General features: G+C 46.4%; 1 protein-coding gene across 1 annotated transcript in view; it reads left to right on the top strand.

The window, feature by feature from the left end:
• The window catches only part of LOC119381964 (uncharacterized protein DDB_G0271670-like), a 125622-nt gene that overhangs the window by 90278 nt on the left and 19236 nt on the right, over window positions 1-16108 (top strand). Inside the window, exon 2 of the mRNA XM_049412953.1 lies at window positions 13191-13477. Coding sequence (XP_049268910.1) covers window positions 13191-13477 — 287 coding nt within the window. The remainder of the gene's footprint in view (window positions 1-13190; window positions 13478-16108) is intronic.

Genomic DNA, 16108 nt, shown 5'->3' with positions numbered 1-16108 from the left:
ACAAAGCGTAGAGGGAGAGAGTGTTGTCCGGGGGAAATGGTAGCGTGGAAGGTCGCACGGCGGGTACATTTTCTATGCGCCGGATTGTCTGTTCTTCAACTAGGTCTTTACGCTCTGGACGACTTCCAAAAAATGTACATCTGAAACGCGTTGAACGGCTTATACCAGTCGTTGACCTATCATATAACTCCAAGCATGTGACTAAAGGACCACTGAAGCTAGCACAACCCATGCTGCTGTATTCACCCATATCGATGACTTGGTGACTTACACGATCTAAGGGGCTCAGCGCGGCGTATACGTGCTGCTGAGGATTACGTCGTCATTTTAGTTCCCCGCCTCGGAAAACATTCTTCAGTGAGGATAAAAAGGTACGAACTCCCGTAAGCTTACGATGCGTGTTAAGCAAGCCCAGGTGTAGGAAACTGACCCAGCATGTTTCCCTGCACAATGTACCTCATAGATCCATTGTTGCCTTGGGATACTTCAAAAAACTCCACAAGTCGATCAACCACTCAACGCCCTCCATTCACCCGAGTGTTGTTCACTGGGGCTTGCACGTCGAATCCGCTAGGATGGTTGCGTGCGGTGTAATGGATGGCTGTTTTGACAACAGCTTAACACAGCGAAAACCATGTGTTTGGGGAGGTATGCCTATTTATATAAGCGGCTGTGTATGTTACGAAACTTAATGATGTGACGATACCTGCTGTTCCTCATACTTTTTTTCCACCAACCTGAAAGCCCTGAGGGATTTGAGAAAGATAAACTTTAATAATAAGTTAATGAAGTTAGCGCTGGTGAGCTCGCTCGACATGCTTGTTCGGGTAAGGCTGATTGGGTACGTAGGTGCGAAACAAAACAAAACAAAAAAGCGTGTAGAAAATAATGTGTAGTTACAGAACAAATACACATGAACCCTGGCTAGAAAATTTGCTTCGGGCTGTCCCAGTCAGTAAAAACATAAACAATTAGGATGTTAGTTCTTCAGACTGCGCCAATTTTCCTCCTCGAAGGCTCCAGATAATCATTCATGTGAAGCTAGTTGCTAGCAAACAAACATCCCAACGTTCGCTAACGTTACCCAGCCGCCGAACTTAGTAGGTCAGAAAGAAAGCAGGCGCACGAATGGTCCGTCTAAAGAGGACGCCTCGCCTGTCACTATTTATGATGTTAAACAAAAGGAAATTCTCTCTGTCCAGTTTTGCTGCAAAACGCGCAACACATCAAAAGTGACTGAAAAGCAGGGTTTGGTTTCTTCGTTCCTTTCTTTTATGGTAAGGCGGGTCAAAACGGGACAAAAATGGGAAATAGTGAAAATCTTTTTTTATTTCACTCGTTACCATAAAATATCAACACAGGAACTTTCTTTTGGGTACAAGGTATGTGCTACATAAATATGGCCAAGCTGCGACGGTTCAAAATATTATTAAATGCGAAGCATTTCTTAGCGAACCTCTGGCACTTTGAGCGTTTCTATCTACGTATCTATCTATCTATCTATCTATCTATCTAGCCGCCTACGTCTGGGTGCTCTCATGATCGCCTCCTTAATTTGGTGTAGACCAAAATTTGCATGGGAGGGTAAGAGGATTTGACGAATATTGTTGCCTGGTCATGACATGAATAACGTTAAAATCCTGTCGCGTACGTCGTCAAACCCTTTCCACTACACACGTGTGGCACATACCCGTTCACCACGGGATGCGGTGTACGGGTATGCGCCACAGGTGACTGACAGTTTATATCTACCCGGGACCGGCGAGAACAGACAATGGTAACTTAAGTTCTAGAGCGCTAAGGAAAACCAACATCGGAAGCGTTGACTCAACGAATGGAAAGAATGTAAATTAAGATCCCAACAGGCATCGAACCCAAGCATTCTGCGTGGCAATCAGGTATTCTACCACTGAGCCACGCCAGGTCTATAAACTCGTTTGGAAAAACAGTCTACGCAGGCGTAATATCCGTGCAACGTCAATTGTGGTTGTGGTGCTGGCTATCTAATTTTACAAGAAAGTAATAAACACTACATGATACTCGTACGATGTGTACTCCTACGATACAGGCGTCATATCAGATTAACGTCTGTAGTTCCAGTGCTGGCTCCTCTTTTATAGCAGTCTAATAAACATTATGTTTGTATTCCTATGATTCAGCAAGCTATATTGAAGCATTGCTCGACCCCGGAGGAATACATTAACGAAAGTTACATATGATATCCACGTCACCGCACCGTAAAGTGCACTTCGTCCACCAGAACGACGCAGTGTCCTCTTCATTTCTTACGATGCTGGGCGATGGCCTCAGGCTGACCAATGATAATGCCAGATTGATTGACAGCCGCTTTGTAGACTAGGTTACGTAGGCCACATACGCCCAGGTAGTTTACGAATACGGCAAACACCATCCACTGAGGTTGGTCTACGTAGCACTATCGAGGCCTACCAGCCTCGATGGCCTATACCTCACCAACGCGAAGGGTGACTTCAGGTTTCGACATGTCGCCGGCTCTGTCGACAGACAATGTGTCGACGAAATGACCAAGGCATCCACGAATTCCAACAGCTCTACTACACCACATACTTCACCACACATAGGCCCGTCATCACCACGGTCACGACCGGATCCTATAACAAGTCATGAACAGCTGCTGGTGCTCATTGATCACGGTGATGATGCGCTTGTTCAAGAACTGTCAAGAACTTCTTCCACACATGCACACGGGTTCCTGAAACGTGCGTGCGTTCTCGGGACACGTATTAGCACTGCATATCAGCTCACCGCTTCTGGTGTTGGTAATAACCACGTTGCGATTGGCAGCTTTACCCAACCGTAAGCAACTGGTTATTAACACATATGCGGTTCTTCAACATATATGTGTGCGCATAAAATTTATACAAATCTTTAGCGTCATTTTGTAACATGTCGCTCAGTAAAAAAAGCTGCGCCACAGTCACCTTCCCGCCGCGTGCTTCGCATAACATCGACTCCCACGGTACGTGGGATCCGCCGAATTTTTTTAAAAAAAGAAACAAAAAATGCCCCACATGTCTCATTTTGCCCCAAACTTCGGGGCAAAACGAGACGCTGCGTGAGACAAAACGAGACAGCGTGAAAAAATTTTATCCTTTCAGTTCCTGCAGTAGAAGCACTTCAAATTCACTCCGCGGGCCCCCATGCTGTCTTCATGCGCCCAGTCTTTGCACTCCACGCATTGAATCCACACAGAACCCGGCGGTGCTGCTCCGAAACTCCTGAAAAGCATTCAGTGCTTTTTTCATGTCGTTTTCCTCCCTGGATACTCTAAATGATATTCTCTTGTACGTCCGCACCATCCTTAACAATAAAATATCATGTATAATAGCGTAAATAATTGGTTCACTTACTAAGATACTAAGGAAATTCATTGCCTTTTTGTCGCGTTTTGCCCCTCTGGGATGCCCGAATTCAGAAAATTCTCCCCTTTGGCCCACGGCACCAAATGAACTAAACTTTTGGTGGCATGTAGCTAGTAGCATAAAGCAACAACATAAATACTTACATTGTTGTACTGATGCCGGAGTAGCTTCATGCACGGATCCGAAAATTTGGCAGAGCAGAATTTCGCCCCTTTTCGGCGGGGCACGAACACACTGACATCAGCCGCGCAATTTTTGCCGCGCGAACGCTGTGAGCAATAATCAACTTTTACACATAAAATGTCGAAAACTGCCGGCACCTATCGCTGAAATAGAGAAACAAAGAAAAGGTACTTTTGGTATTAGCTATAGAGGGCGGCAAAGTCAAAATGTCGCGTTACCCTACATCTAACCATACATCTACACGTTACCCTACATCTAAAACGCATACATGATAATATAGCGCTTAAGAGAAATATTTCTTGGTTGGTAAAACCGATACAGATGCTTACCAAATCGAAAACTATCGTATTCTTGTGTGGGTTTGTTTAGCAACGCAGGCGAGGTAGCGCCAGTCATATCCTCAAAGAGCCTCATTTCATTTTCATTGTCTCTGTATCAATTATTTGATACGTAGCTGCTGACCTATATTACTTACAATTCCATATACTAGCTAATCTCGCACGAATTGAGGCTACACTGTCGTGTAGGCTGCGGGTTGAATTGGCCTTCACTAATTCTTCGAGCAGTCGCATTCGAATGGCTGACTAACTAATTGCAGCCAGGGCAGATAGGCGAAAGCAGTGACCACCCACCTTGCCTGGTTTTTTTTTCATCCTTCAACTAACATGCCTAATTCCCCTGTGTGCCTTCAATAGACAGGACAATAGCAATAGTACTGGTACTGAAGTCCCAGGAAACCTGTCTCACCCTTCGCTGTTGTTAGTTAGTGCAGCAAAATTGTTATTGTTAGTGAGTGGAGCGCTTGTTCTCTCCCATACGCGCCGTATAAAACGATGGTAATACGTGTGCAATGTCTTCGTGCGCAGTCGCACCCAACAACCGATTTGAACGTTGTTTTGTATCGAGACGGAATCAGACAGTGAGCGAAAGGCGCTCACGGTTCGCTCACGGTTTTCTTGAATACATTTTGACTTGCATCTTGACAACTGGTTGAAAATACCGGACGTCGACCAAACCAGGTAAAGGATTTGACCAATCGTGGCACGCCGTCGGACCAGACTGACCTGTTAGCGTTTGCCCAAGCGTTACAGGCAGTGCGGCAGGCAGTACCATTATCAGTCGAAATCATAAAAGCTGTTTCAGTGCAACGGCACCCACCGCGGTGATCTATGTTTATGGTGCTCGACTGCTGACACGAAGGTCGCGGAATCTAACCCAGGCCGCGGAGGCCCCATTTCGATGGAGCTGAAATGCTATAGAAGCCCGTGTACTTAGATTTAGGTGCACGTTAAAGAACCCCATGTTGTCAAAATTTTCGGAGCACTCCACGACGTCGTCCCTCATAATCATATCGTGGTTTTGGGACGCAAAACCTCAAGATTTATTATTAGTTCTGTGCAGCGGAAGGCCTATGAGATGTCTAAAGTGTGGTACTCCGCGAAGAGATGGCGCTAACGTCGCGGGACATTCATCTATCCTCCTTCTTCATCTTTCTAGTATAACCACTGCCACCAGTTTTTCTTCCTTTTTTTTGTTCTTGTCTCCTTTCTCGTTGACATGACGTCACTCTCTCGCCAAGCAAAGCCACTCTCGTCCTCGGGCTTATTCGAGTGGACGTTGAATGAAAGCTGCTCGCGCCCCATCGATGCGGCATCGTGTACAAACGAGTTCGTGCCCCTCAGAGAAGTAAGCCGTCTTCTACGCGCTGCAGCCCAGTGTGATACAAGACGGCGCGAGGGCGTTGACCTTTCGGACTCGTTCGTTTTGAAGGGCTTGCCTGCCTGCCTGCCTCGTTTGACGGCCGACTTAATTAAATGCTGCGCGCTGATACGCGCGATCTGCTCTTGTTCTTGCCTTGCCGCTCCTGCTGGCGGTGTGCGAGAAGGACAGCAGCTAGCAGTGGGCGCCCCGAGAAGCGTGGGAAAGATTGATCGGTCACTGTAAGAGGATACGCGCCCGATTGAAGCTGCGGAATGCGTCCCACTATGGTGTGGCCACAGGTGCGCCCGTGTAACGGTGACTCACTGGCCGGCCTCGTAGCAACATTGTATTCTCGGCGAATGGCTCTACCCCTTTTTCGCGCTCCTCCTTTTTGTTTTCTTTTCTTCTTTTTTGTGAAGCAGTTACCCAGAATTCGAATAGTGGATTAAGGCGGCGTTTGAATTTTAGTTTATTTGTAGAGGACCGAGTAAGAAAGGCCACTGGTTGACTTGAAAAAGGAATGCGATAACGTGTTCTTAGCCTTTCGAGAGTGCGAGGTGAGTGAGTGAGTGAGTGAGTGAGTGAGGTGAGTGAGTGAGTGAGTGAGTGAGTGAGTGAGTGAGTGAGGAGTGAGTGAGGTGAGGTGAGTGAGTGAGTGTGAGTGAGTGAGTGAGTGAGTGAGTGAGTGAGTGAGTGAGTGAGTGAGTGAGTGAGTGAGTGAGTGAGTGAGTGAGTGAGTGAGTGAGTGAGTGAGTGAGTGAGGAGTGAGTGAGTGAGTGAGTGAGTGAGTGAGTGAGTGAGTGAGTGAGTGAGTGAGTGAGGTGAGTGAGTGAGTGAGTGAGTGAGTGAGTGAGTGAGTGAGTGAGTGAGTGAGTGAGGTGAGCGAGCGAGCGAGCGTGTGGTGCGTGCGTGCGTATGGGTGTTCTAAGGTTCGTTCAGAGATCCGCGAAATAACATGTTTCTGCTCATGCACCACCAGTCTAGAAGGATATAAAACGCGCACGACTAGGCAAACAGCGACTGGACAACGCAAAGAGGCGCCGTTTTTTTATATTGTTCTCTTTTTTTTCTTTTTTTCTTTTTACGGCGAAGACCTCTCGTCTTTGTCTAATGGTGCGCATTTTATATCCTTCCATATCATGAACTAACTCGCCCAGCAAAAAGTTTTATTGAAGCATCGCTCCCTTTTGGTGTTTACCTTCAGAAGTCACGGCTTCACTTTAATCGAATGGTCCATCGCTTGGTTTTCGAAACTTTTCATTGTATGCCGAATGGTAAACATACCTAGTAATTAAAATGCTACTGCTGGTAAGCACGTTCAGAGCCTCCGTCCATTGGAAGTGTCGTTACACAGGGTTTCGACTGTTCACATTCTAACCTTTACACAGTTAAAAACTGAGGGGTTAAGTTACCTGAAAAAAAAAAATCCCTTCCATGGACACTTTCATTTCATAAAGTTGTCACTCACTCACTCATAAATATGTTCGCTATGTACACCTGCACAGAATTTGAATAAAATGGTACTACTGAATCTGAGCCATGCGAACCTCTCTTCTTAGTGCGGGGAAACATTGCATTTCACACATTTCAATTTATCCTCACACATACAAATTCGCTTGAACTATGCGTTCCCCGAGGAATAGTTATGTGATGTCACGTTAAAGCAAACCAATATATCGATTCGCTAAATACAAAATGTTTCTTCGCCATTACTTATTGGTCTATGAGCGCAAACTAAGGTAATTCAAGATGATCTTACCAAAGCCGGGTGTTTGACAGCAAACTTCGTATGAGTACAAGTCGATATTATACTGAATTGGAAGAACGACTATTAAAACACCTAGGCTAGTCTCGATATGTTCGGCCGATAAACGTTTTTCAAATGTCAACTTATGCTTTCCATCGCAATTGTCGATGAGACCCTGCTTAAATGTTTGTGGCCCATAGATAGCCCTGAAGTGCTGTTCTTACTTTAAGTCTGGTATCGGTCTTTGGTTGTTATTACTTACTTCTTTATTCTTTCGCTTTCTACCCGCCAGGGTGGTCTAGTGGGTAAGGAGCTTTACCGCTAACCCGAATGTCGCTGGATTCCAGGACAGCCTCTTCAAGAGTCGCTATTCCTTCTCACTTTCATTAGTTTATAAACAACAAGCTGACGTCATCGCTCTTTTTTTCTCCGCGCAGTGACGTCATGAGGCGCGCTCTGATCATGGCGCTCCTAGCGGGGATCGCGTCAGCCACTGGGTGGCACGGAGGTGGCGGACACGGCGGTGGTCACGGTTGGCACCAGCACGTGCCCATCAAACTGCTCGTGAAGCACGTGCACAAGGCCCATCCCGGTGCCCAAGTACGTGCCTGTGCCCCAGCCGTACCCGGTGCACAAGCTGTTCCCCATCTTCAAGCCGTTTGCCGTGGCGAAGCCCGTGCCGCAGAAATACGTGGTCCACCAGTACCACAACATACAGGTTGGTGTGTTCATGGCCTCCCAGATATACCTGTAAGCCATTCACAGGAACGATGGAAGGGTGCGATACCGACGTGGCTGTCGGGCCACCGGAATGTTTAGCCGTAATCTATAGCCATTGGGCTCCCATATTGTCACATTGTCCTATCACATGTCCTATGTGCTGTCTGTAATTTCCTTCACGAGCTATTGCCTCTTCAGCCGCCTCCTTCGTGGCCTAAAGCAAGACGCTGCCTGTTTATATCGAGTCACTTCCTTGCACAATCGGAAGCAGGATAAAAGGATATACTAAGTGCTTTCAAAGTAAGAATTGGTTTCATCGCGCATAGAATAAGTTACATGTAGCACATATTATCGTACAGAAAGATGTCTCGAACTGAAAGATCTCTATGGCCTAAGATGCCTTTTCACTGTAAAACTTCGATGGATCGATCAATCAATCAATCGATCAATTAATCAAAATTTTATCAATCAATCAATCAATCACAGTCAAAGGCTGCAGGCGGTAAGGACTTCTGTAGCGCATAATGTAATGAGTTATTGATTACAACCGTCAAATTAAGAAATAATGTATAAAATGAAGCTAATAACTGCGACATAATTGTAGCCTAATGAACATGCCTGAAAAAGGAAGTAAACGAGTCCGCCTGCAGGCGGAACGACACACTCTTAAGTAAACAAAAGAAGTCGGAACGGCAGAAACGCCCATCTTTGCTAAAGTATACCATGAATAGTAAAATATGCATAATCTGTGGCTCCAATGTCAAAACAGCAATGACACACCTGCTGCAGATATACGTACATTGATTGAAACAGGGCAATGCAGAGATGCAGCATTGATATGAGAAAAATGACGTTTGCTCTAGTTCGCAAAAGCGAGTTAAAGGAAACAAAGCACTCATCACTCGTTGGTCGTTTAGATTCTGTCCTTCGTAGCGTAATTATATTACACTGTCGCTATGCAAAGTACCTGCTATTGATTGCAGTGTTCCACTGAAACGCATACAAAAATAAACGCAAGGAAAGCACTGGCGCGAACAGAGCAAATAAACTGTTGTTAGTTCCCACTGGTCCCGTTCGTGCCATTGTTCTCGTACGGTACGAAGAACTTTATTTAAAGATCCGGAGAAGTGCCACCCCTTAGAGTGACACCACGGGCCGCTCCCACGTGGGGACAGTTAGACCTAGCCTAACCGCCGCATCGCAGGCTCTCTGGACAGCCCAAAGTTGTTGCTGATATTCCGAGCTCTTGAGGGACGAGCTCCATTTCTGCTCTGTGAGGTCCTTATCCCCACGTAACGAGGGGCACCGCCAAAGCATGTGCTCTATATCGCACGTTCCCCCGCAGCCAGGGCATTGCGAACTGAAGTCACTTGGGAATAGACAGTGCATGAAAGCAAAATTCGGATAAGAATTAGTTTGAAGCATCCTAAGGGTCATCGCCTGTGGTCTCGTGAGCTTTTTGTGTGGTGGAGGAAATACTCTTCTTTCCAGATAAAAATGCTTCGTGAATTCATTAAATGTGAATAAAGTGTCTCGGAACTCTTGAACCCTGCTCTGTGACAAGGCTTCTCCTCCCACGCGGAGAGTTAGTACGCGCGCTTGGGAGTGGGCGATGTCGTTGAGGTTGGTGAGGGAGTCCAAAGTTTGACCTAGGTGTGCCGGGAACCAAATTATTGTGTGCATAGTTGTGGTCCGGTTCTTAAGAACGTCATGTGCCTCTTTCGCTATGGAGCCCGAGGCAAACGCCCTGACTGCCGATCTAGAATCCGAGTAGATTTGCGTCCTGTTATCATCCAAGAGTACCAAAGCAATAGCAACCTGCTCCGCTTTAGAAGAAGTGGTCCCAGTCAGGGAGACCGACGAGATTATTTCACCTCTGTTATCTATTGCGACCACGGCATAGTGAGATGAGCGACCATATTGTGCCGCATCTACGAAGCAGACCGATTGAGGATCATCCTTGATCTTCTTCAGGATCGCAATCGCTCTTGCTCTACGCCTTCCCTCATTGTGCTGCGGAAGCATATTGCGAGGGATCGGTGCGACAAGAATATTTTCTCTTTGCTCCTCGATGATTGGATGGCTTCTCTCCTCTGCCAGGACTGGATTGAGGCCCAGAATGGCTAAGATTCTTCTCCCTGCCAAAGAGCAGGATAGTCGAGCAAGCTGGGCTGATTCTTGTGCTTCGATGATTTCATCCAGCGTATTGTGCACACCTAATTGAGAAAGGCGTTCTGTGCTAGCCGTCATCGGAATGCCTAGCACCCTTTTGATGCTTTTCCGAATGAGGGTGTTAAGCTTCTTTTTCTCGAAGTTGTGCCAGGTGTGCATGGCCGCTACGTAGATGATGTGGCTCATGAGAAAGGCATGGAAAATCCGGAGTAAATTGTCTTCTTTCAGGCCTCCTCTTCTATTAGACACCCTAGTAATGAGTCTGATGACCATTCCCGTTTTCTTTGTAATCCTATCTAACGTAAGCCTATTGGATCCATTGGATTCGATAACCATGCCCAACATGCGTATGGACTCGACTCTAGGAATGAGGTTTCCATCACGTGTGGTTAGCCTGATATCGACATCTGCGAGTGGCTTCCATCCCCTGGGCTTGGGACCTCGTCTGATTGGTCTATAAAGGAGTAACTCAGACTTACTGGGGGAACATTTTAGTCCCGTGTTTTCCAGGTATGATTCAACCTCATTGACTGCCGATTGGAGACTCGCCTCAACATCTCCTTCACATCCCTTGGTGCACCATATAGTTATGTCATCTGCATAGATTGTGTGACTAACACCGTCTATAGCAGAGAGCTTTTCCGAGAGACCTCTCATTGCTATGTTAAACAATAGTGGTGAAACGACCGCTCCCTGCGGTGTTCCTCTAGGGCCAAGCTCGAAAGCCTCTGTTGTTAGGTCTCCAATTTTAAGTGTCGCTTTCCGCCCCTTGAGAAAGGAGCTGACGTAACCGTGAAAGGATGCGCCCAAATTGAGATCCGATATGGCATTCAGAATGTGTGCGTGAGACACGTTGTCAAAAGCTTTTTCCAAATCTAAACCCAGAATAGCCCGGACGTCTCTGGTTGGATTGTCGATTATTTGACACTTGATGAGCTTCATCGCATCCTGCGTCGACAAAGCCGGATGGAAGCCAACCATGTTGTACGGAAATAAATTGCTCTTCTCGACATGGTCCGAAATGGGTTTGTGAATGACGTGCTCTGCAACCTTCCCCACGCATGACGTGAGGGAGATGGGTCGAAGGTTTGCGAGGCCTGGGGGTTTTCCCGGCTTCGGAATGAGTATCACCGATGCGGACTTCCAGGTCTCTGGAACCAAGCCCTGCTTCCAGACCCGATTTATCTCTTCAGTGAGATACTCGATGGAGTCGTCATCCAGGTTCCTGAGAGCCCTGTTGGAAATTCCGTCCGGACCAGAGGCAGACCTTCCATTTAGGCTATGTAATACTGCCCTGACTTCGCTGGTGCTGAATGGTTCGTCAAGTGTTGGATTCGGCTCGCCCTTGTACGTAGGATAGTCCGTCGGACGCACGCTACCAACCGGAAGATATCTGTTTGCCAACTTATCCGCAATGACGCCCATGGGTTCCGACCGCTTCGCTTCATGAAGGACCTTTTCTATCGCGTGCCTCTGATTAGACTTAGAATTCGTGTCATCTCGTTAAATTTTTTATTGCGATAGCAATTATATGGACACTCTCGGCTGATTTTTGCCGTCGCCGTCATGTGCCGGATATGTATATATATGTATATATATATATATATATATATATATATATATATATATATATATATATATATATATATATATATATATATATATATATATATATATATATATATATATATATATATATATATAGAAGGCACGAAGAAAAATAAAGTACCCAATCGCGGATTCGAACCAGCAACCCCTCGCTGCCCAGCGCGCTGCGTTAGACAACTGCGTCTAAATTCTAAATTTCCCCACTTATATTAACCGCCGGTTTCATGGCCAATCCCTCGTAGTGGGTAAGAGCCAAGAATTAAGGGTCAAGCAAGCAAGCAAGCAAGCAAGCAAGCGTCTGATTCTCCATTGTCGACACTTGCAGCGTGTTGCTCAAGGACATAGGCGTAACAACTGTGACAGTTGTTAGTTCACGCTTGCCCTGTGCATGCCTGTGCGTTCATTTAGGGCGTCCTTCTTTGTGTTTCAGCGGCGCGCTGCAGGTATCGAGCTGCTTCTGGTTCTTCGTGTGACATTTCGATTTCTTGCTATCGCATTCATTGCTTCGCCCTTGCGGCGAAACTGACTTTTCTTGTGTGCCTAAGTGGAGCGCTGCAATCAGTAGGTATGCGCAGTCAACTAGCCCCTGCCTTGGTTCTTCTATCAAAGTACCTGCTTTAAATAAATTTCTCAGCGATTCTGTGCATTCAATCTGCTTTTGTGTCTTAGAAGAGGCCAATTCGCGATAACATCTACCGATAAATTTCTAACGTAATGGTGGCATGTTCTGCAATCATGTGAAACAAAGATAAAAATCTTAGAGGTCGACGTTTGTATAAGAACACAGTCCCTCGGAGAGTCAGCGAATAAAATTTTAGTGGTGTTGTTATTACTTAAAAGATTTCTCTCTTGACAATGCCGTGACTGCAGTTGGCGCCTCAGCTCAGAAAGATTATCGCTAAGCAAGCTCGGATATTATCGCGTGATATGCAACTGCACCTGATATGCAACATCGAGGCCAAATGTTTCGAGTTATTATAGAAGGCTGCAAACGCACCAACTCCCGCGCCAATACTTGTTGAGGGATGCACGTTTGGGCGAGTTTGTGATCAGTCATTTTGTGTTGGACAGCGCGAAATTTTCAATGAGCTGTCCAAAGACAAAATGACTAATACTTGTTGCTGGGCTAGTTTGTACATGCTTACTGAGATACAGAGAGACCCGTAACCACCACAGATTGACACGCACTACAATCGGCCAATCCCCTGCATTGTGTATGTGTCATGCACAGAGGACAACCACAGCTACGCGTAACCACCATAGAAGGGCGTCCTTTTCTGTTCTGTGTTGAGTCCTTCTACGATGGTGACGCGTCTTTTTGTATTTCCCGTGCCAATGTTTTATCGACTGCTTCCTCACAATATAGGTGCTCCAAAACTGTTAACCTAATTGCACTCAGAGTTACGCGTCTTCTTCAGATTTCATTGAAGAAACATCGGTCTCCGTGTATGGCTGATGACAACATGGTTCCAACCTGACAGGACGAGGCTAGAGCTGGAAATTCAAAACAGCATAATACACGGAAGACCAGTAAAAAAAAAAGGATAGATACTAGAGCTGAAGTACAAGTTCACGAGGCACCCCGTGGCCTCCGTTGTAGAGTTAGCTGCATGAGCTAGCCAGCACACTCATTTATTTTTGTTTGTTTTCCTACGCAGATTCCAGTTCCTGTGCTGAAGTTCGTGCCGCACCACACGTCCATTCCCATACCAAAACCTGTAGCGCTGCCAATACCGATCCACGTGCCCAAGCCAGTGATCGTTCCAGTGCCGAAGCCCGTGCCGGTCAAGAAGCCGTACCCGGTGCCCGTGCACGTCCCTGTCCCCAAGCCATTTGTGGTACCCGTCTTCAAGTCGGTACCTGTGCCGGTGCCAAAGCCGATCCATAAGCTCATCAAAGTCATCAAGGAGATCCCTGTCTACATCAAGAAGCCGTATCCCGTATAGTGAGTCTGTCTGCGACTTCTTATGTTGCACGATTGGTCTACCTCGATATTTACAGACCCTCCGTAATTTGCCCGTACTGAAATAACTTGTTTGCAGTTTTAGGAGCTGGCTCGCCAGGTTCTTAAGCTGGGGCAAAGTCCTGCGTTGTAAGCGTAACCTTAGTTCCAGAGGTGACCGCTACAGGCGCAGCTCGCGCGAATGAGAAGTCTTCTACCTCTTGTTCTTCGAGCGCCTTGATGATGACATTAACGCGGGCAACACATAAAGCAACTGTAGCATGCGCGCGCTCGCGCGAAAGAGAAGTCTTCTTCCTCTTGTTCTTCGAGAGCCTTGATGGTGATAATAACTTAGGCAAAACCCGATTATCTCCGAGCCAGCTCCTCAATCATCATTCACTTCGTGGATATGGCGTGATTTTTTTTTTTTTGTATTGCGCTGATGATTGCCATAATGCATTATGCTAGCATGGCATTAGTGTATGTCTCTTTTTTTTCTAAGACTTTGCCTCCATCTATTACTTTTTGTTTTCTTTGTCACATTCCAGCGCTTAGGGTAGTCCAACGATACGAGAAACAGCGCGACACACGGGACAGTGAAAGAGACGGACCAAGCGCTGACTTACAACCAAGGTTTTATTCCGTACATGTGGGTATATATATCACATGCAACATGAAAGGAAGGAGAGGAGAACAGTGACGTGGAACTTTGTTCACGATTTCTATGAAAGCTTCTGAAAAAAATAAAAACATCACCCACTAGACAGATAGGCAATTTCCCTGGTGAGGAGCGCTAACGACGGCACACTCACGCACATATCACCTTTTTTGTCAATGCAAAATGCCTCATAAATCTCACGTGCTCGTTGATCCCTGTATCGCCGAAGTATCTTACATTGATCGAACATTGCATGACAGCCGCATACGGAGCTGTGCGCAGCTAGGTGGCTGCCCACAGAACCCCGCATTAGATTGCGGTGTTCCCTGAGGCGGTCATTTACACACCGACCAGTTTGGCCGATGTAGCAGCGACCGCATGAGAGGGGGATTTCGTATACCGCGTTATGACAGCATTCAACAAACTTTTTGGCGTGTTTCTTATCACACACGCGAATCCCCCTCTCATGTGGTCGCTGCTACATCGGCCAAACTGGTCGGTGTGTAAATGACCGCCTCAGGGAACACCGCAATCTAATGCGGGGTTCTGTGGGCAGCCACCTAGCTGCGCACAGCTCCGTATGCGGCTGTCATGCAATGTTCGATCAATGTAAGATACTTCGGCGATACAGGGATCAACGAGCACGTGAGATTTATGAGGCATTTTGCATTGACAAAAAAGGTGATATGTGCGTGAGTGTGCCGTCGTTAGCGCTCCTCACCAGGGAAATTGCCTATCTGTCTAGTGGATGATGGTTTTATTTTTTTCAGAAGCTTTCATAGAAATCGTGAACAAAGTTCCACGTCACTGTTCTCCTCTCCTTCCTTTCATGTTGCGTGTGCTATATATACCCCCATGTACGGAATAAAACCTTGGTTGTAAGTCAGCGCTTGGTCCGTCTCTTTCACTGTCCCGTGTGTCGCGCTGTTTCTCGTATCGTTGAACATGTACCAACCGGCCCAAATACGCACTTTAGGGTAGTCAACCGGCGCTCAATCTGGGTAACCCCCTTGCCTTTCTCTATCCTGTTACCAGTAAGGTAGCCAGAATTTTTTTCTTTTTTTTTTTGGGGGGGGGGGTGCGTTCAACCATATATGTTCATACGTGTGTTTGTATGTGTGCGTTCATATATACCTATTCAAATCTGAAAATTTATGGTGGGGGGAAAAGGCGTTCAACCCCCCCCCCCCCCCCGCCCCGACCCGCTGGCTACTGCCTATTATTGGTATATAATGAGGGAAACTTCGCAGAAAAACGAGGACAAAGAGAGAAAAGAACAGCACAAGCGCATACTAACTACTGAAAAATTTATTGAAAACACGCAAAATGTATAGGCCAGAAAAGCACGTGTGCGTGAATAAACACCAGAAAGAACCTACATATGCGCTCCAACATAACCAATCTCTGCTTTGCGTAGTACTACGGAAGGCTTGGCGACACAGCTGTCTCCATCTTTGAAAATAAGCTTCAACAAGCTCGCGTGTCGTACTTTCCTTATGCCACGCAATAACCTTGTTTCCTCGGAAAACCGCGCGGCAATTACAACCACGGCGATGTAATGACAGGTTGTTGAAAGCTGTCCTTTCAATGATAACCGATGGTCATTCCACCTCTCATTGAGACCACCGTTTATCAATGAAAGGACAGCCTTCAAGGAACCTGTCATTACACCGCCGTGATTGTAATTGCAGCCCGGTTTCCCGAAGAACCAAGGTTCTTGAGCGGTACAAAGAACGTACAAGGGGTGAACTTGTTCAAGCTTATTTTATTTTGAAAGCCGGAGACAGCTGTGTCGCCAAGCCCTCCGTAGCATTACACAAAGTAGAGATTGGTTAATTTGATGCGCACATGCAGGTTCTTTCTGGTGTTTAATCACATACACACCCTATATGTTTTGCGTGTTTTCAATAAAAATCTCAGTTGTCAGTAGGCGCTTGTGCTATTCTTTTCTCCCTTCGTGCACGTTTTTTCGTGCA

This window comes from Rhipicephalus sanguineus, chromosome 2 (assembly GCF_013339695.2).
Source record: "Rhipicephalus sanguineus isolate Rsan-2018 chromosome 2, BIME_Rsan_1.4, whole genome shotgun sequence".
Classification (NCBI taxonomy): Eukaryota; Metazoa; Arthropoda; class Arachnida; order Ixodida; family Ixodidae; genus Rhipicephalus; species Rhipicephalus sanguineus.
The sequence above is the reverse complement of the archived record's forward strand: the minus strand, read 5'-3'. Positions and strand labels throughout refer to the sequence as shown.